Raw genomic sequence first — 22,780 nt, 5'->3', positions numbered from 1 at the left:
AGTTGTACTTGCAATGTTAGAATATGTCCTCATCCTTTAACTTGTTCCCACTGACAGCTCCAATGATCCTGTCTGTGGGTTAGTCGCTATACTTTTATTTGCCCAACAAAATATTACTTATAAGGCTAAAGTGTACGTATTTTTTTTTTAAACAAACTGTTCTTTGTTTTGAAGGACTGCAGAAAATTTCTCAATCAACTGAATGACAGACTTGGGGATAAAAAAAGGTAAGGTCTCTGCAGTGAACACTGAATATATTATCTGGCCTATTGGCGAGTCCATGAATGGCAACTTATGTAAAAATTTGTATTTTTATTTCCACTCTTTGTATGTGGAATGTAAATTGCAACATATATGTTAGTGAGTGGCTAATAAACCCCTTTTACGCATCCTGGTATCTGAACTTATATTGATGGAAGGGAAAACTCTCACATCTAAAAACTTGAACTCATTTATTCTCCTTCCTTTCTGAGTGTTTGTTAGTTGTGTCACTTAATGCACTTCTGAAAGTTGCTAAGAAACTACAGTGATGAGGGAGGTATGAGAGGCTGGATAACTTAGAATAAGGTGTGCTGCATAGATTTCACAGCAGTTGCCAGCAGTGAAAATCTACTTGGTTCAGTTGGTCTCCTGTTAGCACAAAGTGGCTTCCCTACGTGGGTTTTTTATTTAAATCTAGCCTTTTTCTCAATCCAATATTATGCAACCAATATGCTGAACTACTGATTCTTACTTTCCAAGATTTACACTATTGAGAATAACCATAAAAGATGGCATTGGAATACTTTGTTCTGATCTTTCATTCATCTGGACTCATCCATACTTTACAGCTGTTTATAAATAAAATGGTGTCACAAATTATTTTTTAAAGTACACATTTTTAAACTAGCTCTGTAAACTATCAATGGGCCACCTTTTGCTTGAAAATAAATTAGTCTTGTCAGTGGACTGAATGAAAACACCATGCCTGTATAGTAGTTGAAGATGCTTAAGAAAAACGTACTTATTTGATTGCTAGAAAATTATTACTCTTTGAATCAATGAGTCTAATGAGACTTAAACTCCGTTGGGTTTTTTGGTTTGTCTTATAAATTCCCATTTTGACTTGTGCTCTGGAGCAATTTACTATGTTCAAGTATGCTTCTTTTGTAGGGTTTATTCCCTTCCCTGTATATCTGCTTTTGCTGACATGGAGGAGGTACGTGTTTTTTATGTACTGTGATTTCTTATACTGATGACAAGTTTCAGAGGGCTAGCCATGTTAGTCTATTTTAGCAAAAACAATGAGACATCAGATGCATCTGACAAAGTGGGTTGGAGCACAATTTGTTAGCCTTTAAGGTATCACAGGACTGTTCATTGGTATTCCTTATACTTTTATTAAGGCTGGTAAAACTGGACAAAATAACTTCATGTGATTAAGATACTTAGTTCTACTGCATCCTGCATGCTTGTGAAGGGAGTGGTCCTGCACATGCTTGCTTTGCCAAATTGCTGTTTTATAGGTGAGGTACCTACCACTTGAGTCAGCCAAGCAATAAAAGAGCTGAATAGATGGTCTCTCTCTTGAAGACCATGAGATAGATCACCTGTTCCTGTAGTAAACCACTACAGAGAGGAAAAACAGAGTTCCTTATAGAACTCTTACGGAGTTCCTCCCAGAATGGATGTGAAAAGGCAGGTTTGCCTCATCGCCTCCATAGTCTAGATCACAGGATAGCAACTCACCCTGCAGATCCACATCAGGATCCCTATATCAAGGCTAGGTTTCACCGTTTTTTGATTATGTAACTGAATATTAAGTACATGGCGCTGTGCTCATAGACGGTTTATCCAAATAAACCCAAACCTATGTCTACACTTACCCTTGATCAACAAAACTTTTGTCATTCAATAACGCTTAACTCTCCCTCTCCCTCAAACAATAGTTTTGCCATGGGAAGTGAAAGTGTGAATGCAGCTTTTTCAGCAGGTGCGCTCTGTTGCCAAAGTGAACCCCCCTCATTAGGGGTAGAAGTATTTGGTAGACAAAAGTGCTGACAAACAGTGTTCACACACATTGCCTTTTAGTGACAGAGCCATATCGACACAGCCTTATTGATAAAAGCTGTGTAGTACAGGCTGAACCTCTCTAGTCTGGGACCCTTGAGATCCGACTAGTATTGAGCCAGAGAATTTGCGGACCATGAGGAGATCAATATTGTCTAGCATGATTACCAACACTGTCACTGCTTACTGGTCTCTTAGAAGTCATTTAGGGGTAAATTAGAGCTAAATAATATAGAAGACTGAGAGTCAGGACTCGTGGCTGTGAACAAACTTTACGGGACATAAGCACGGCCATAGTGGGTCAGACCAAAGGTCCATCTAGCTGAATATCCTGTCTGCTGATAGTGGCCAATGCCAGATGTCCCTGAAGGAGTGAATGCAACAATTAATCATCACGTGATACTGCTCCTGTCATCCATTTTCAGGCAAACAGAGGCTAAGGATGCCATTCCTACCTATCGTAGCTAATAGCTATTGATGAACCTAACGTCCATGAACTTATCTAGTTCTTTTTTGAACTCCGTTAAAGTCCTAGTCTTCACAACATCCTCTAGCAAGGAGTACTACAGGTTGACTGTGCACAGCATGAAGAAAAACTTCCCCCCTTTTTTTTTTAAACTGCTACCTATGGGACCATGGGAAACTTGGCCACCCCCATGATAAGTGGATATCCAGCTAACTAAAACCATGGTGGATGGATGTTACCAGACCCGAGAATGCCTGACCAGAGAGGTTCAATCTATATAGATGTACTCTCTGTAACAGAAGTTTTAATCTGAGGACAAAACCATCAGCTCTGCTTAATAAGTGCTGACACATACATAAGACTTTTTTGGAAACTAGAACAAAAGAATCTTATAGTATTTGCTTCAGTCTAGAGTAAACTTTATTTTCCCTTGGCTAATGTACAGTAATTTCTAGGTTCTGCTAGAGTTTGTCAGTTACAGTTATTCACCTCTTGGTACCATTTAAGAAGCAAATGTAAGTATTCATATTAAGGATAATTTGTTTGTTTTAATCTAGTTAACACAGCTAAGGAAAACAGTACTGTATTTTTGTAAGAGCTCTTCTGGAAATAATGACAAAAGCTGTTATGTTTCTTAAGGTGAAGAAACCATCTGATGAGAAATTAGAGGAGTTTTGGATTGATTTCAACATTGGAAGTCGGAGTGTGTCTTTCTACATAGACAGCATTGAGGTAAAATTACTCTCTGATTACTTTTTGCTTTGACTAAAGTACTTGAAGAGCATTCACTCCCACATTTTTTATAGGGTGCTCTTTGGGACTCAGTGAGGCTGCCAATGGAAGTGGTCAGTAGATACAGTCTGAGAGGTAAGATCATACAAACGATATTTTATAATCAACGGTAGCCAAAAGGAAACTGCAGCTTAATGTGAATTCCTTACACTGAACTTCCACGTATCCAACAAGATCATAGTTGCCAAGTACACTCAGCTGCTAACACTTGAAAGTTTGCAACGTAATTTGAGATTGAGACTCTAACTCCTAGAGCTTTCACTGTGTTTTTCATTTTATATTATGCAATATATTTAATAAGTGAAATGAAATTCCATCTACTCCTGTAATAACAAATAGCATGTTTTTGAAATAATTCTCCCTTTAAGTATTCTGCATAAACCCAGCTATCGCCTATGAATTCCGATCATGGAAATGTATTATCTTCCCCATATGCTTAAAGTAATGGTAAATGAATCAATGGGAAGACTTGTGTTGTGTTAGAACCTACTTGAGGTTGTCACCTGATGTGCTGAGACATCACTGAGCCTGCTTGCTCTGTTATAGTCTTGACACCCCTGCAGTCCTGTCTTGGTAAGCATAGCTCACCAACCAGCCCCAGCATAGACACAGGAAAGGGCTATATCCTTCTGCTTGTAGTAGACAGCAGACAATACAGTGAGGGACAGATCCTCAGCACACTAATATACAGCCCCTCTGGGAGCTAAGCCCTGGATAAATCCATCTTGTGCTATACAGTATAAGCCACGGATGGGCAAATACTGGTCTTCTGTGTGGTGTAGAGTCTAGCTCCATGAGAGTGGTGTCATCTCTGTTTGCTGGTTGATTTATGGAGAGGCCTAGACCAGGACATGGTTGTAGACTTACTTTTATTCTGTGAAAAGAGGAGGTGAAAACTCATCTCGAGTTCAAAATGTATTTACTTTTAAAAAGAGTGACGCTCTTGGCATGGAAAATGGCATGCAAACTGTTTGTGTGATATTGACTTTTGTGTCATTCTAAAGCGGGTTCTAATTTTCTCTCTTACATAGAGGATAATGGAAAAAAGATACTTAAAATTTACCTGAAAAACCCTACTATGGTCAATGGCAAAGAAGTAACAAAAATCAAAATACATTTCAGTGCCAAACTTGAGATATTAAATATACTCAACAAAGTTCTGGGAGAAGACAAAATGATGGCAAGTATTAGTTTTGGCTTTCTTGGATAACTGTTTACAATCATAAGAATTTTTAACATTCCATTTCACTTTTTAAATGCATTGATTGAAAGTTTATCTACCCATGAAAGATCTCAAGCATTAGATTGAACCAGAGGAGAAAAATGTTTGTTTCCTGTTCCAATGGTATGGAAAAATCTTCCATGCCTTCTTAATATATCAGACAGTCTTTTTCTTGTCTCCCTTTCTTAGGCCAAAATTCTGCTGGCATAGATATGTTGTGGGGGTGTGCGTGTGGAAAAGCGCACACATCCTACAGGCCTAGTTATGCTACCAAAACTCTGTATAGAGACAGCTATGCTGGCAGAAAAAACTCCTTTTGTTAGCATACGCTATGTCTACGATATGGGTGGAAGGGTCACCTGACTATCCCAAAAATCTGTAAGAGTGGGGGGTGCAATGGGCCTTCAGCTGGCAGGGTCAAAGCTGAGAGGGAAGACGTGGGACCAGAATCCCTCCTCCATCAGCCATGCTGCTGGACTTGCCCAGGCAGCCTCTGGCCATGGTGCCTGGGGGAGGAATCTGCTGGCATGGGTCAGCACAGCAGAAAAAAAATCCACCGCACCAAGTACTGTGCTAGGGTGGGGGTGAGGGTGTGCGGGGGATAGCAGCACTGCCCTGAGTCTCAGGCAACCTCCAGCTATGTTGCCTGGAATCCTGCTTGAGTCTGGTGCCAGCCGGTCGGCTGGACATGAAGTGGATGGGAAGAATGTAGATTGATTTCTCTCTTTCATACACACGCTCGCACATGCCCCATAACCTGGAGTGTAGAGGTTCTGGAGTGTGGTGGGGAGGAGGTCATTTGGTGGTGACACTCTATATCCCTCTATACTAGTCACCTTTATATGCTAATGATGTTTGCTGGAATAGGCCAGAAATGCTTTTGTAGTGTAGACTAGTCCTTAGTCGCCTACCCTAGAAATGTAGGTTGTGTCTATCTAGCCTTCCTCCAGAATATTGAACATGGACTCAAGTTAAAGCAGCAGTGCAGTGCTGATGTCTGCACTCTTACGGATTTCTGTAATTAAATATTCCTTCTCCTAATATTCAGTGATGATCCACATGTAATTTATATGATGTAGTAGTTTGACCAAAAGGGAAGACATTCCTCACCCTTGCAAAAAGTTTTTCTTTCTAGTGCTTAAAAAGAGTGACTGCTTTTAGAAGGTGAAGCCTTGAATTCTTAAGGTTTGCCTAATAATTGATGTACTTACCTGCATAGTTGATTCAATACGAGTACAGTAAAACTCCAATTGTCCGGCATCCAGTGGTCCGGCACTCCCGATAGTCTGGCACTAACTGGAACCCAGAAGCGCTCCGGCCAGCCGGACAATTGAAGCTTCTCCAAGCCGCTTCCCCAAGTCTGCTGCTGCTGCTGCTGAAACTGACCAGCGGCGGATCTGGGGAAGCTGTGGAGCAGAGCAGCTGGGGTGCTGCTGGGCATTGAGCAGGGGCGTGAGGGGCGGCGCTGCGGGAAAAACCGGGTAGCACCCCAACTGCTCTGCTCTGTCGCTTCCTCAAGTCTGCTGCTCGTCACTTTAAGCTGCTTCCCGAAGTCCACCACTGCCGCTGCTGAAACTGATGAGCGGCGGACAAGCAGCGGAGCAGAGCAGCTGGAGTGCTGCTGGGTTGGTTCTGCAGCGCTGCCCCTCACCCCCCTGCTCGGGGATAACTACTGCAATCTGGGGGATGGGGAGCCCGCTCCGCTCCCCTCCCCTCCTGGAAACTCTCGGAGGCAGCGCGGGGCTTCCCCCGCCTTCCTGCAAAACGGTGGAGGGTTCTCCCCTCGCCTTACTGTTCCCCGCCCACCTCCCCGGACACAGTGTGGGTCCCGGCAGACGTGTCACAGCCCCCCTCCCCCCCGCCAGAGTACCTCCCGATACTCCCGCATATCCGATAATCTGGCACCACCTAGGTCCCAATGGTTCCAGATTATCGGAAGTCTACTGTATTTCAGTTTATGCTATTAATGTGCTTTGAAGTACATTCTATTTAGTTAAATGGGCAAACTAAAAATACAAATGTATTTTCAGGTCAGCTCAGAGCACGATGGGAAAAGAGGAGCTTGTGAGTCCTGCAAAATTCAAATATTCAGTTGAGAAAATAGTATTGCAGAGGGGAAAAAATATATCATGACATTCTGTAAACGAATGAAACTCTATGGGCCAGGAAGGAAGAAAGACTGACTTTGACTTGTCTTCTAAGTACTTGGGAGAAACTCCCATTATGGGATCAGTAGAAGAACTTAAATACAAAAGGAATGATGGTGCAGTACATGAGCATACTTTTACCCTTGCAGCAAAGTAGATGATTTCAAAATATTGACTATAGTAATACAGTTAGCAAAACTACATAACAAGAAGTAATTCTTCTGCTCTGCTTTGAGCTGATTAGGCCTCAACTGGAGTATTGTGTTCAGTTCTGGACACCACATATCAGGAAACTAGAGATGGTCCAGGGAAAAGCAAAAAAAGATAAAAGATCTAGCAAACATGACCTACAAGGGAATACCCAAAGAATTGGTTTTGATTAGAGAGAATTGGGTTTGTTGAAAAGAGAAGACTGAGAGGATTTCAAGTACCTAAAAGGGTGTTGCAAGAAGGAGAAAAGAGAAATTATTCTTCTCAGCACCTAATGATAGGACAAGAAGCAATGGGCTTAAATTGCAGCAAGGGAGATTTAGGTTGGAAATTAGGAAAAACTTCCCAGCTTCCAGTGTGATTAAACACTGGAATGAATTATCTAGGGAGGTTGTGGAATCTCCATCACTGGAGATATTTAAGAGCAGGTTGGACAAACATCTGACAGGGATGATCTAGATGGTGCTTAATTCTGTGGGGAATGTAGGGGAATGGAATTGATGACTTCTTGGGGTCTCTTCCAGTTCTACAATCACATTCAGTGCTTTCTTACTATATAGGAAACTGGATTTCTAGAATAAAGAATATTTTCTAAAGATAACAATAATGTTATATTAGTTTTATACCAACAGAACAAGACTGATAAAGAGGATCTCCTAAGCCCTGAAGAACAAACAATGCAAAATGGAACATGTGAGTTTTTAAAATAACATGAATTTCTTGTAGTTGATGCAAATCTAAGACTTATCAATGACACCAGATAATTGCATATTCTTCAGAAAGTATCAGCAGCTGTAGAGATTTTCATTTTAAAGCAACTTTCTAAATATTTTCCATAGTGACCAAATCATAAACAGTGGAAACTGAGGTAATGTTGCTTAAGTTGATTAGAATGTTGAAAATGTCTCAAGGCAAATAGCAACATTGATTAAAAGGATCAAAACTGCAAACAGGATTTAGTAGCTGAAGTAGAATTTATGCCTTAAAAATATCTCTGGAAAACTCAAATATGAAGCCTTAGCATTAGCTCCTAAAACATACGTTTTCTGTAAATGAGGAGATAGGGTAAAACTTTCAGAAGTTCACTTGGGGACTTAACCTCTGAAGCCATCTAAGCACCTCTAAAAGTTTTACCAGTCATCTTAGATAAGAACACTGGCAAGTGGCTTTGGGGCTTCCTTTTGTTTCCAGAGTTGCAATATTTTCTCTCAGTTCTTATGATTAAGGTTGTTTCCTGCATTGGAGATATTTAATGATGCTGAGTCCTGTTTGCTTGCAAATTAATTCCTAGATCCAAACTTGGAAATTGAAAAATGAGGCATTCTTAATAAAATCTTAAAACTATACACTTTTTCATAACTCAGCTTGCATATCAAATACATGAAATGGCTACTTGCTTTGGAGAAGGAATCTTCCTGATTTTTATTTTTGTTTGTATAATACTGAACAGCCAAATTCAGAAATGATTTATGTAGTTATGCATTGGTAAATGGAGGCTTATCTCTTCAAGAAAATTTGGTCTTGTTAAAAGACTAGTGTGAAGTCATATTAATTAACCTATTAATCACACTTTTGCATTCAGTACTGACAGAGGCAAACTACGTGTCACGTTTGATCATCTGGACTTGAGTAAAATTCCTGGTTTCTATAGGGTATACCACGACCTGCTAATACAATGATAAACATGACTTATTCTTGTGCACACTAATGACAAAAGCTCTAACGTAACCCAGTTTTCTAACAACGACAAGCCTTTGGTATAATTTTATATGATGATGGGGCAGAAAATTGTTGATTCAGGAAAGTGTAAGACCAAGAAGACACCACAGTTTTGTATCTTTGGAGTTGATTTTTCCCCTACAATATCCCCTAACTACCACTATCCAGGTGATCTCTGGATTTAATAACATAGCTTGACATAAATCTCTTAGGCAGCACTCTTAACGTTGGTGTATAACATAAAGGCAACTTATCACTTTTCTGTTAACTAAGGTAATGCATTGATGCTACAACCAATACACCAGAAATGTCTAAGAAAACATTCCAGCTACATTTTTCTAGTGCCAGGTATCCAAGACAACAACTAGTACTTGTTTAATACATAAGAACTGCTATGCTGGGACAGAATAAAGGTCCATCAAGCTTAGTATCCTGTCTTCTGACAGTAGCCAAAGACAGGTACCCCAGAGGAAAGGAAGCAAACAGATAAACTATCCCATTTCCCATTTCCAGCTGCTGGCAAATAAAAACTAAAGATACCCTCCCTGCTGATCCTGGCTAATAGCCATTGATGGACTTACCTTTCATGAAATTATCTAGTTTTTTTGAATCCTGTTATAGTCTTGGCCTTCATAACATCCTCTGACAAGGAGTTCCACAAGTTGATTGTGTATTGTGTGAAGAAATACTTCCTTTTGTTAGTTTTAAACCTTTTGCCTATTAATTTCATTTGGTGATGTCTATTTCCTAAGCTATGAGAAGAAGAAAATAGCACATCCTTATTGACTTTCTCCGCACTGGTCATGATTTTATAGAACTCTATCATATCCCTCCTTCATTCCTTTTCCAAGCTGAAAAGTCATGGCCTTATTAATCTCTTTCTATGTGGCAGCTGTTTCATACCCTTAATTCCCCATCCCCCCCTTTTCTGAGTCTCTTTCAATTTTAGTTTATTTTTTGACATGGGGTGACTACATCTAAAGAACCTACTGCAGAAGGTTATACAACAAAAATTACAGCTATTCGGGCATATCTGCAGAATGGACGATGAGCGAAAAGTTAAGACCCTGGTATCCAGCATAATGGATGGCCTGAATAGGAGAGGCAGACCCCTCAGAGAATGGGTAGATGATATAGTAGGTTGGTGCAGCGCTAGTCTACAGAAACTAAGCCACTCTGCACTGGACAGGGAAAGATGGAAGGAAATAGCAAGGGAGGCAACAGACACCAACGGGCACTGAGCCGATGGTTGTTGATGACGATAATTGATGATGACTACATCTGCATGCAGTGTAATCAAGATATGGGCATACCATGGATGTTTTCAGAGTAGCTTTTTCTCTCTTTCTGTCAGCCTTCCTGCCCTTAATCAAGCTGTGACTGAAGTTACCCAAAATCAATGGAGGCTCAGCTGTGTAAAATGGACAGCAAGTTGAGCAGAAACTGCTATTTTTCATTCTCTGTCAATCTGAAATATGCACAAAGGCAAACCTCACCAAAATGAGTACTGCTTAAAAGTATTTTTAAAACTAACAAAAGGAAGTATTTTAAGCAGTCCAACACAGTGGCATTTAATTTCAGAAAGGGGACCTATACAAAAATGAGGCTAATTAAATGGAAATGTACAGTGCCAAAAGTGAAATTCCTGCAAAGTTTGTGGAGGTTTTTCAAAGACACCATAAGAGAGGCTCAATTTAAATATATATAAATAAAAACACCGAGAACCAAACAAGTGCCACCATGGCTTAACAGCCAAGTAAAAAAAGCAGTAAGAGATAAAAGGCATCACTTAAAAAGTGGAAGCTAAATTCTAGTGAGGAAAATAGAAAGGAGTATAAAATGTTAAATTAATAAGGAAATATAAGGAAAACTAAAATGGAGTATGAGGAACAGCTAGTCAAAAATTCAAAGAAGTAATAGCAAAATATTTAAGTGCATCAGAAGTAGGAAGCCTGCTAAACAACCAGTGGGGCCAATGGATGATCAAGGAGCACTCCAAGATAAGGTCATTAAGGAGGAACTCAATTAATTGTTTGCTTCGGTCTTCACAGCTGAGGATGTTAGGGAGATTCCCAAACCTGAGCCATTCTTTATAGGTGACAAATCTGAGGAATTGTCCCAGATGGAGGGGTCATTAGAGAGGTTTTGGAACAAATTGATTAACAGTAACACAGTTACCGGGACCAAATGGCATTCACCCAAGAGTTCTGAAATAACTCAAATGTAAAATTGCAGAACTATTGACAGGGTTTATAACCTATCCTTTTAAATAATCTTTTGTACCTAATGACCAGAAGAGAGCCAATGCAATACCAATATTTAAAAAGGGCTCTAGAGCTAATCCTGGCAATTAGAGACCAGTAAGTCTAACTTCCTAGTTAAGAATAGAGTTGTCAGACACCTAGATGAACATAATTTGTTTGGGAAAAGTCAACATGGATTCTGTAAAGGGAAATCATGACTTCCTAATCTACTAGAGTTCTACTAATCTACTAGGGGTCACAAGCATGTGGACAAGGGGGATCCAGTGGATATATTCAGTGGTGTAGCAAGGATGTTATGCACCTGGGAGCAAAGGCAAAATTTGTGTGGCTCCTCCCCCCCAGCGGTGTGAACCAGTCCAACCCATTTCAACCCACCTGAGCCTACAGCCAGTGCCACAGAGCTCGTGGGGTCCCTGGGCTCGTGGGGCTGCAGGGCTTTGCTGGTCAGACAGCGAAATACAGCCCCCGGCAGAAGGTGAGCTGAGGTCGGTGTCTGAACGCAGCCCGCCCTGTCAAAGGGAAAGCATCACCCTCGGATTCCTGTTTCCCAGACACAGTGTGGGGTTAATGTAGCACATTTCAAGAGGCCAGCAAAACCCATGGAAAGCCTGTGAACCATGGGAACATGCTGGGGGGCGCTGCTCTGAGAGAGTGCCTGCAGGCTGGCGTGTGAAACTGGATGCACCAACCTGGCCTGCATGGACTGCAGAGGGAACAGAAACAATAATTCCAATTTCCAGGAACAAGCTCCTGCTCCCCGCTCTGAGTTGGAGAATGATTTAAATCATTCAGGATTTTATTTGATCTAAATCACCCGGGAATTTATTTTAAAACGAGCCACAAAAAAACCTGGGAAACCCCCATTCACTCAAGTGTGCAGCTCTTCAGCTTTATTCGTGTCTGAATCTCGTTTACTCCGCTATTCAGATTAACAGGATCTAAACCAGCCCCATGAGGGAACCTTTCTGCCACCGAAGGAAAATGAGAAGCAAAGTTCCAAGAGGAACAGGGGCCTTTCTGAATGCGCTGAGCTACGCGTGGCAGTAGCAGACAGACACAAAATTGCAGGGGTAGCGAGAGTCTATCTGCAGCCCCAAACCCACTGGCCTGCAGGGCAAGGTTCAGCTAAACCAGTGATCCACAACCTTTTGGGGCTGCTGGGTGCCTGGGGGCGGGGCCACTCATGCGCTGGGCACCCGGGGCCGCGCACGCACTGCGTGACTGGTGTTGGCGCCACCCATACGCCGCACTCCCGGGGCCGGCGCTGCTCCTATGCTGCGTGGCCGGGGTGGGGCCTCCCATGCACCGTGCTCCCGAGGCTGGAACAGCCCATGTGCCGCACGTCTGAGGCCGACGCTGCTCCTTTACTGCGTGCCCAGGAGCAGGGACGCCCATACGCCGCGCGCCCAGGGCCGGCACAGCCCTTGCGCTGTACGCCCAGGGGTGGGACTGCCCATACGCTGCGTGCCCGGGGGCTGACACTGCCCGGTGCCGGGGCCGGCCCCAATCACTCGGCGGGCGCACAGAAATGACCCGGCGGGCGCCATGGTGCCCGTGGGCACCACATTGGGGACTACTGAGCTAAGCTTTGGCAGCTAAATTGGCGCCCCCTTAGTGTGGTGCCCTGGGGCAACTGCCTCCCCCTTTCTATGCCACTTTAGATATAGTGTACTTAGATTTCCAGAAAGCCTTTGACAAGTCCCAGAAAAGAGCCTTTGGTGAGGAACTAAGTAAAGTAAGTTTCATGAGATAAGAGGGAAAATCCTCTCATGGTTTGATAAGTGGTTAAAAGGCAGGAAACAAAGGGTGCGAAATAAGTGGTAAGTTTTCAGAATGGAGATAGGTAACTAGCAGTGTTCCCCAAGGATACATTCTGGGATCCATTCTATTTATAAACGATCTGGAGAAAGGGGTAAACAGCGAGGTGGCAAAATTTGCAGATACTAAGGCTTTGCTCGGGTGTCCCTGGTCTGCTGGGGGGGTCCAGCGACTTTGCTGGACCCCCCCCCCCCAGCAGACCAGGGAGACCGGGAGAAGCTTTTCATGCCCCGGAGGACACGGGTGGCGACCCGCCGCCCGTGAGCTCCGGGGCGAGAAAAGCCCCGTTCGTAAGTGCGGATCCGACATAAGTCGGATCCGACATAAGTCGGGGACTGCCTGTACTGTGTAAAGATGCGATCGCCTCATCTTAAAAAAGGTATGTTGGCATTGGAAAAAGGTTCAGAAGAGGGCGACAAAAATTATTAGGAGTTTGGAATGGGTCGCATATGAAGAGATATTAAAAAGACTGGGACTTTTCAGCTTAGAAAAGAGAAGACTGAGGGGATATAAAATCATGACTGATATGGAGAAAGTGAACAAGGAGAAGTTATTTACTTGTTCCCATTAACTTGTTCCCATTACCTAAGAACTAAGAGTCACCAAATGAAATGAATAGTTAACAGGTTTAAAACAAACAAAAGGAAGTTTTTCTTCATGTAGTGCACAGCCAACCTGTAGAACTCCTTGCCAGAGGATGTTGTGAAGACCAAGACTTTAACAGGATTCAAAAAAAAACTAGATAAATTCATGGAGGTTAGATCCATCAATACTTACTAGCCAGAGTGGGTAGGAATGGTGTTCCTAGCCTCTGTTTGTCAGGGGCTGGAAATGGATGACAGGAGAGGATCACTTGATGGTTACCTGTTTCTGTTCGCTTCCTCAGGGGCATCTGGCATTGCCCACTGTTGGGAGACAGAATACTGGACTAGATGGATCTTTGCTCTGATCCAGTATAACCATTCTTATGATGATCTTTAATCACCTAGATCCATGGAGTGTAAGTGTGGGGTGAAGTTAATTGCACAATGATGATTGTTCATTATTTGCAGAATAGTAGCACAGAGAGGATCCAAACATGATTTGTGGGGAAAGTTTGGTCCCATTATGCTTTGTATACACACATATTATAGTGTCTACCCCAAATAGTTTGTAGAATACTTAAGGATAAAGGCACAGAGCACAATGGAGAGATAGCAAGGGGAAGACAATAGAAACTTGGTGGCATATTTTGGCTATGTATTCAAGGTGGAAGTATGTTTTTGTTCTTGAACGTGATCTAGAAGGCTGCAGTGCTCTTGATGTTTTTTCTAGAAATATGGACGGGGAATGATCTATGAACTAAGAGATTTTTCTCTCATTGCTTTTTTACAGTAATAGCTGGTGAGTCCACCTACTTAGAGTTGAGGAAAGATTCTACAAACACTGAAAAAACAGACTCTTTATCTGACATCCTGTCATCTCAATGTAGTGATCACTCAGTAAGTACTGTTACAGTAAGTATGAGTGCTGGACTCTTCTGTAGAAATGTAAATGTTTCTCCTCCCTTTCCATGCACATGGTGCCCAGAACATTCAGAAGTGTTTGAATGACTTAGGTTTTGAAGTCACTTTGACCATTTTGAAAAATTTGCCCAGTCTTTCCACATACCATAGCTGTCAGGAAAAGGGAATGTTTCCCCCCTAAAACTTAAAAACAAAGAAAAAAATGCTAAGACTTTACTACCCAGGAGCCTTTCAGATCTTAAGTGTAGCCATAATTCAGCCCTGTTTCCTAAGAATGTTTCCTAGCTGTAATTATCTGGGAATAAGAACATAAATGTTGTTATAGTGTTCATATCATGTTAATAATTTCATGTCTCAAACCAGCATAAGACTAGTTCTGGTGTCACTACAAGCATGGGAAGCCAACAGACTGAAACAGAAGATGCTAAGCTAAGCCAAGGTCAGGCTTGACTTCTTGTAGCCGATAAATATTCTTTTTGTATTACATTTAAGAGTTTGCTTTTGTAGACCTGCACAAATATGGTTTTATCTCTCTCAAAAAATTCAGCATGTGAAGCTGTGGTTTCCCAGGCTCTTTCAGCAAAAATGTCTAAAACTCCATCACCTAAACTGGATGATAAAATCAGGTAAGCACTTTAGAGATAAAGTCTTGTTCAAAAGAGTAAAATTTTGGAGGCGGCTTTTGTATGTTCCTGTTTAACAAGCCAACCAGAACTGTATTACTAAGTCAAAACTGCTATTTACTACTGTAAACTCAGCCTGAGGTGCCTTTTCCTTTCATACTTTGTTTACCCCTAAGGTTTCCTGGTGCCTCCACTCCAGGAAACCACTCATAACAGCAGAATATAGAGGGCTTGTTCCCCGGGGAAAGTATTTAACACGAAATCCCATACAGAAACATGTCAGAAAAGGTTGTTAAAACAGCTATCACAATTCCCAGAGGGACAGTTGCAAAAAGGATTAAGGGAAGAGAACAACAGTAATACATAACTCTATCTTTCCTACCATTTACAGTCAGAGCCAACATATTGTACATACACCCAGCACCTTAGGCAAATAGTGAATTTAGACTCAGTCTGTGGTGGGTGGTGCACTGAAGAAATTTGTGGTCAGCTTAACAAAATAGCGAAATGAAATAAACGAGGTCGTTCTTACAAAGTATCCATGCCAAGGGTGGTAAGATCATCCTTGTGGCTCTCTGGTCTGGATTCCAGTGTGCTGTTAGTCTTGTTTTTGATACCTAGACCCCGACTTTCCTTAGCTTCCTGGGTTTCTGGTCTCCGCTGAGATGATGCTGTTCCATGTCCCAGGAGTCCCAAAAGATTTCACTTGGTAACAAACATTGAGGGACAAAGGCTACGTGCCAAACCCAGATGTAAAACCAAATCTATTGTCTCTGAGTTCTGGCTTATGGTTGGTTTCAGCAGTGGGTTTTTTTTTTTTTTTTTTAAAGCTAGTTCTTTCCCTCCTGGATCCTAGGCAGTTTGGGAAATGGAGTCCTGAGACTCTGTAGCCTTGCTGCTGTAGTCCAGGAGTGAGTCCCCTAGACAGTCTGTGGTTTTCAGGTGCACCATCTCCAAAAGGGGTTACACTACATTAATAGGAAAGGGGAGGGAGGAGAAGCTGCCTAGTGGTTATAGAAGGAAAGTTATAATCCGAGCTCCTTGATGTTATTTCTACTCTGTTAGCGTCATGCTGTGACTTTGATTAAATTTAAGCATAGCAATTAATCTGAAAAATTGGTCAAATCCTTAGTGTTACAGAGGTATCTTTTCTAATGGGCTCTGGGCTTTTGTTTGTAGCTATATAACCACAATTTTACAATCCCTGCCATGTAGTCACACTAACTGGCTCCAACCTTAGTGTCTAGTTAACTCCTCTTTCTTAATAGTGGTACAGAATAGCATTTCTATTACTAGTTTCAGTGATCATGGAAATGAACAGTTTCTCTCTTCTTCCCCCACTCTTGACTGCATTGGTGTTAACTAGGCTATTGTCTTCCCTTACTGTCACCTCCCTTGTTTTAATTGGCTTTAAACTGATGGCACTTTAGAACTGTTCTCTTAACCTTTCCTTCTGTTGCTTTTAGTGAGCCCCTCAGAGAAGAACAGCCAGATGTACAGGTTGTAAATGAACATTCCCCAGAGGTATGTCTGTCCTGGGACATAGTTTTACATGCACAATTTTTCTTCAAGTGCTTTTTTACCTTTTCTGCACAGTAGAAAAATTAAATTAGAATATTCCAAAGATTAATTCAGTTCTGAGACTGAAGAGTAGTTGGCACAATGATATCCAAGTCTGTGATTGGCACCACAAGGCAAATAATAAACTATTGCCTAGTCTATTGGTCTAGTCTTTCACCCTTGTGGGGGAGAAATAATAATAAAAAACCTAGAAACTCTATCTGGAATCTTCAGCTGTAAATGTCACAACTCAGGCATGCAAGCCAAAGTACCCTGGTGTCTTTTCAGAAGGATTTGAACACTCACAGATCCCTGTGCAAATCAAACCACTCCTACCTGGACACCTAAATAAGTGATATTTGATTTGAGGTGAGTGTTCGGCACCTATAAAATTAAAACTACTTCTAACTGGTGCCTGGCCTTGGATGACAATGTACCATGAAGAAAACTTTTTTACTTTTCTCATTTCAGGGCAGAGGTGCTCAAAACTTCCCTGACTATACCTGTCCTGTGAATGAATTCAGGATTTAAAATCCTGAATCTTCACTGCCCCTTTTCTCATTTGTTTCCCGCCACTGTTCTACCTCTTCTCCAACCTCTGGGTATAAAGTATTATAGAGCATGGTTGAATGCAAATTATTTTATTTAATTACTTTTGGAGTTAGTCTATGAATTAATACTGATTAGGGATGTAAATCGTTAACTGATAGGGACTGGAGCAGCTCCCCACCCACCCCAGTCAGGAGGCTGCTTCAGCCCTGTGAGGCTCACCACAGGCAGGGGCTACTCCAGCCAGCGAGAGCAGCCCCTGTCTGTGGTGGGCCCAGGAGCAGGGCTGGCCCTGCCCCTGAGCAGGCTTTGCTGCAGGTTCTACAGTATAAAACTTATTTAAGCTTCATACCACAGAGCCTGCAGCATGTGTAACTGCTGAGGTTTATAGAAGTTACACGGTTATGTTTTTTTAAATGCCTTTTTACATCTCTAATACCGATAAGTGTGTTTATTTTCTGTTTTTGGCATCTTAAGAAAGTATCTGTACTGTGTGCCATAGTTTTAAATCCTATAACTTCCTTTCTTTCAGGCTGATGCACAGGAGAAGAAAAGTAGAAGAACAAGTTTGGGCAAGCAAATAATAGAAGCAAAGTACAGTATATGAGTCTTGAATGTGTATTAAACCTTGGTGCACAATAATTTAAATTAGGGGTGGGCAAGATGCGGCCCTGGGGCTCGATACGGCCCCCCGAACACCTTGATCTGGCCCCTGAACTGCATCTGGCCACGTTCCATTTATATCCTGCTGCCCGTGACACTGAATTTCCAGGAGGTAGCTCAAGCAGCAGGATCCAGGTTTGCAGCTCACGGTTGTAGTGCTAAGTCAGCAGGGGCCAGAGACAGGAGGCCTTGAAACAGATGTAGCAACCCCAGGCAGCTGCCAAGCAATGTGGTAGCAGTGGGGCTGGGAGCCGTGAACCCTTTGCTGTGTTTTTAATTCAAAGACTGTGGCCCCAGACAGCTCCGGGGGGGAGGCTAGTCCCCTGCCTTGCTCCAGGCACTGTCCCTTCTGGGGGTGGAGCTGGCCCATGGCCATGTACCTAAATTCATTAAGTGGCACCTGCTGCAAAAATTATTGCCCACCCCTATTTAAATGTTGGTCAGTGTTAAAACTGGGCTAAGGGGAAAAAGTGTATCTAGTTTAATCTGACTCTCCATAGCAGCCATGCCCTCTAGTGATTTTTTTCCAGAATGACAATTAATCAGTCTGGTTGAAGTTACCAGTGCTCCAGAGGAGGATCCGTTCTTATACTGCTCAATAACATGCTGAAGACCTAACTGATATATCACAGAGGAAATTTCTTCTTGACTCCTGCTGTTTATATTTATGCCCTGAAAAAAGGATCACTGGCAGCCTCTGCAAATTTACTTTAACATGGCTGTCAGTGTCTTAATTTGCAAATGTCTAATCTGTTCTGAAATTGAGGAAGCCATTTGAGATGCCTCAAAACAGCATTTTCTCACTCCCTTTCTTTTGAAATGACAAGGTGAGCATCCACACGGCCAAGCCTGTTGTTTTGAAATAACAAGCCGATACTTTGAAAACAATAACCCCTGCTTGTGGAGAGGAATAAGCTTATTTCAAAATAACTTATTTTGAAACAGGCCCCATCACAGGAATTTCTGGGGGATGTGTGCTTTTTTTTGTAAAGGTGGACTGCAAGGGGGTGATGATGGCCCCCCAAGTAAGTGGGGAAACCAGCCCCAGCCTTCCCTGGGCCAGCCAGAGCATTGGGCAGCATGCTACTCCTGCTTTCCCTTGGCTGGCTGGAGCATGCTTACTTGGGAGAACCATAGGGGGTGTGTGCTTTTACACACCCCCTGCATACGGGCCTGTGAAATAACCTGGTAGTGTAGACATAGCCTTAGAGACCGACAGGAAGAAGAGGATGGTCAGAGAGCTGTGCTTTAACATCATGCGCCAGATCCAGGGGAGGACTGGCCTGGCGGGATACCAAGAATTTCCCGGTGGGCCATTCTCCTAAGGGCTGGCTGGCGGCTGCTGGAGGAGGGAGATTTGTGACGGGGTGCCACAACCCCGCACTTTAAATTCCCCAGTGCCACGTGCTGGCCATTTACGGGGCACTGTGGGGCCGAAGGAGCGCTTGTGCGGCATGCTTAAACACCACGCAACAGGAGAGAGAGGAAACGCTGGGGTGTGGCGTGACATCACGGCCTGGGACTTTAAAACCGCCCGGCCCAGTGTTACACCATGTGGCTCAGCTCCAGGTCTGGCATGTGGTCTGGTCTGGAGTGATGCTGGGAGAGGAGAGGGTAAGGACATTGGCCAGATCTGCTCTGTGTGCCATGCAGCAACCGAACACAACTTGTAAGCCTCTAAATTGAAATCCTGTCCTTTGGATTCCATGGAGTATTCCCAGTCTGCTGTAGCAAAGGAAACTGACTGCCATTTCCTAAACTAGTTAAAAGGGAAATGTGGAGAAATTATTCCAAAAGGCCAAGAGGGAATGGGGTTTAGCTGACTGGCTCTATTATGGGTTTAGACCATCACTTACAGAGTAGAAATGAAATAATGTAGTTGCTTCTTTCAGGTACATCAATCATTTCTAGAATCTGAATAATCTTTTTTATGTTTACATCTCTGAGAGCCATACAACTATAAACTCATGCTTTGCTGTCTACAGAACGGAAGCAACATTTCTAAAGCTCTTCCATTCATATGACTGGGTGTTGATTCAACCACAGTTGTACCATTTAGATCAGGGAGGGGGAGCTATCCTGTGGCTCCAGAGCTACATGTGGCTCCTTGCATAGGTATCAAATCCAGGGCTGGAGCTACAGGTGCCAACTTTCCACAGGGCCGGAGGGTGCTCACTGTTCAACCCCCAGCTCTGCCCTAGATGCTGTCCCCCTCCACCCTTTCCCCCTAGGATCCTGCCACTTCCTACGCTCTCCACTGAACCTCTCACACCAATGCTTCCCCCTTCCGTGTCTCCAACTGAGAGAGAGCTGATCACAGTGGGCAGGAGGAAAAGGAGAAGGAGGCACTGACCAGTGGGGCTGCCAGTGGGTGGGATGTGCTGAGAGTGGTGGTGGGGAGATGATCAGGGCTCGAGACATAGAACTGTAGCTCTTTAGCAATGTGTACTGATAAATTCTGTCTCCTTCTCAGGTTTAGGTCGGTCACCTCTGATTTAGATTATGGAACCAAATCACTGTTGCTTATGATAGTAACTTCCCTGACACAGTGCTCTTCCATAGTATCTGTGTGGTGTTACATGATGTATCCTTGCATGATGTGTGTTTGCGTCATGTATAACACTTTAAGTTTCAAATATCTAACGGTCAGCTTTTTGTTTATTCTGATAACATTGTTTTTGTCCTGAAGATTGGGATGATATTGAGGTATACTTTGCAGTTAGCTAAAAATGTTGACAGTTTCAATTGCCAAGTGTTCAAAATCAGATGTCAAACAAAAATGAACGTTTACATTTGTTAGAGAAGAAAGAGGTGACCCAGGAGTGGATGGGGTAAACGGAACTCCTTTATTGCCCACGTACGTTTACCTCGGACATTCAACAGAAGAGCAACAAATTGGCACCCTTAGTATGTTAGTTCACACGTTTATCACTACTTTTCCTAAAAGCTTTAGTAATGTTAACAAAGCAGAGCAGCTTAATGCTTATCTATTTTTTAGGCTGCAAAAACGAAAGGCAAGAGCATATTCAAGGGTAATGCCTACTGTGGCTGAACACCTTACCACTACCCCAGACCCTTATTAATTTTTACATAGCCCAACAACATTTAGTTGAATTTTTATATTGGTTGTGGATGAAAACTATAGAATCTTTGATGATCTTTAGTTTCAAAAACACAAATCTTAGCAATTATTTGAATTTGTCACAACCAGTTTCTTCTGCTGAGGAAGGGATTTTCACAGACATGAGTAATGGAGAAGATGAAATACTAGGCTGTCTATTCCTCCATCAGTCTGCCATGGCAGGACTGTGTTCTGCCCAATGTAACTCTAAAAACAAAGTGGTTTCTATCTTTCCCTAGCATGGGAGGAATCCCCAGCATGGGAGGAAGGACTTAGTTCTTTGTACCAGTCTTCCCTTGTTAAACAGAAGAGTAGAATACACAGCTACATTGACAGCTAAATTTTACAATGATATTAAGTATCACTAATAATTTTACACACTTCTAATAATAATGATCAATATGATGCCCTATTTCCAAATACAATACAGAAATGTGATTAGGAAGCAAGCCGTAATAGATAATGATTTCAGAAGTGGTTTAGGGGAAAAGTCAATTTGAAAGCCTCTTGCATTCTCTTCAAAATCCCATCAGCATACACTAATAATTTTTTTCCTTACTTTTCTCCCCTATGATTGTTCGCTTTGTGGGAGCAAAGAGATATTTTAGTTGACGTAATGTAACGTGCTAAGTTTCTTAAAGAACTTACAAAAGATAGCCAATTGTCTTGGGGTACATCTACACAGCAAAGTTATTTTGGAATAACGTCCATTATTCTGAAATAATGTTACAGCACATAACGTTATGTTACAAGAAGATTCCAAAATAATGGGCTTCTTACTCTGACTTCCTGTAAACCTTGTTGTACGAGGATTAAGGAAGTCAGTGGAATAGTGATTTATTTTGACATAAGTGCTATGTAGACAGCCCCAAATTTCGAAATAAGCTATTTTGAAATAAGGTGTGCAATTTTCATGAGAACCAAATACCAGGAAAATATAGGTGGGTAAGAAACCAAAACTTTACACAGGAAAAAGTGCTTGCTTCGACTTTTGATGCACCTTTGTAAGTTTTAGATGCATTAACTCTGTATAATAATGATAAAAATTGTGAATGGCTGCAGTTTTTTCAATACTTAACTTCTAGTGAAGTTATGCAAGTTGAGTGTTTCATAAATATTTCACATTTCAAGTACATTTTGCTTTGCAGGAAGGATTCATTTGACTTTGAAAATTCATCTGACTCTCTGAATTATGCAAAGGTAAAGTTTGGGAAAATATTGGCATCAAACCAATACCAAATCACAATTGTTTGAATGTAATAAGTTTCAATAGGCTGCATCTATTAACTGCAGATGATGCAAAAAGCTTTTCTGAGAAGGTTTAAATTGATCCTATAAGCTAGAAACAAGCAATGATGATAAAGACATGGTTGAAAACTGGATATTTGAAATTCTTGTCTAATTTTATGGGATTGGACTCAGAAGCTGATATTTCTCTTTGAAGAAGCAACTATAATTTGTTGCAGAGTGTAGTGCATGTAATATGGTGCAGCCATTTAAATCCAGAACATAAAGGGTTTTTTTCCTTCCCAGTGTATGCTAACTTGATTCAAGTTAGATTGAGACTATCTTGATATGGTTAAATAGACATCTTGTCCCATAGACTGAACAGAATTGTTGAACTAAAGTCAGTGGTTCTTACCATCTTTCATATAACAATTTCATGTTACAAAAGAAGGTTTCGGATCTGGGACTAGAAACCTTGCTTGTTTTTGTAGCAAGTACTGTTGTCCTTAAAGCTTCTGTTGCTGATAGTAGAATTGGTCCAGTTGCAATACTGGAAAAACAGTTAAGACATTTGCTAAGATAGATACACCTTCAGTGTGTTTGATATAAAGTTAAATGCACAGCATGGTGTCAAAACTCAACTATTCTTTTTAGAATTCACTGAACTCCTGTGCTGGTCAGCACTTACTGAAACAGATAGAGTCAAGAAATTAGGTTATTGTAACCAACAGTTGTTTAACTGCTCTCAGCCATATTCCATCTACTGCTCCTTCCCTTGCACTCAGCTCTGTTATTACTAGGGCTGTCAGTTGACCTGTGTTAACACCTGCAATTAACGCAGGACA

The 22,780-nt window shown here is 42.0% G+C and overlaps 1 protein-coding gene across 1 annotated transcript in view; it reads left to right on the top strand.

Annotated features, from left to right (window-relative positions):
- The window catches only part of SYCP2L (synaptonemal complex protein 2 like), a 66,924-nt gene that overhangs the window by 17,223 nt on the left and 26,921 nt on the right, over positions 1–22,780 (top strand). Inside the window, exons 11-22 of the mRNA XM_075921262.1 lie at positions 175–227; positions 1,153–1,198; positions 3,155–3,247; positions 3,322–3,382; positions 4,339–4,487; positions 7,519–7,579; positions 14,062–14,168; positions 14,556–14,631; positions 14,740–14,818; positions 16,282–16,339; positions 17,457–17,518; positions 21,857–21,908. Coding sequence (XP_075777377.1) covers positions 175–227; positions 1,153–1,198; positions 3,155–3,247; positions 3,322–3,382; positions 4,339–4,487; positions 7,519–7,579; positions 14,062–14,168; positions 14,556–14,631; positions 14,740–14,818; positions 16,282–16,339; positions 17,457–17,518; positions 21,857–21,908 — 897 coding nt within the window. The remainder of the gene's footprint in view (positions 1–174; positions 228–1,152; positions 1,199–3,154; positions 3,248–3,321; positions 3,383–4,338; positions 4,488–7,518; positions 7,580–14,061; positions 14,169–14,555; positions 14,632–14,739; positions 14,819–16,281; positions 16,340–17,456; positions 17,519–21,856; positions 21,909–22,780) is intronic.

This window comes from Pelodiscus sinensis, chromosome 2 (assembly GCF_049634645.1).
Source record: "Pelodiscus sinensis isolate JC-2024 chromosome 2, ASM4963464v1, whole genome shotgun sequence".
In the NCBI taxonomy this organism is placed as follows: domain Eukaryota; kingdom Metazoa; phylum Chordata; order Testudines; family Trionychidae; genus Pelodiscus; species Pelodiscus sinensis.
This window is presented reverse-complemented; position numbering and strand designations above follow the sequence as displayed.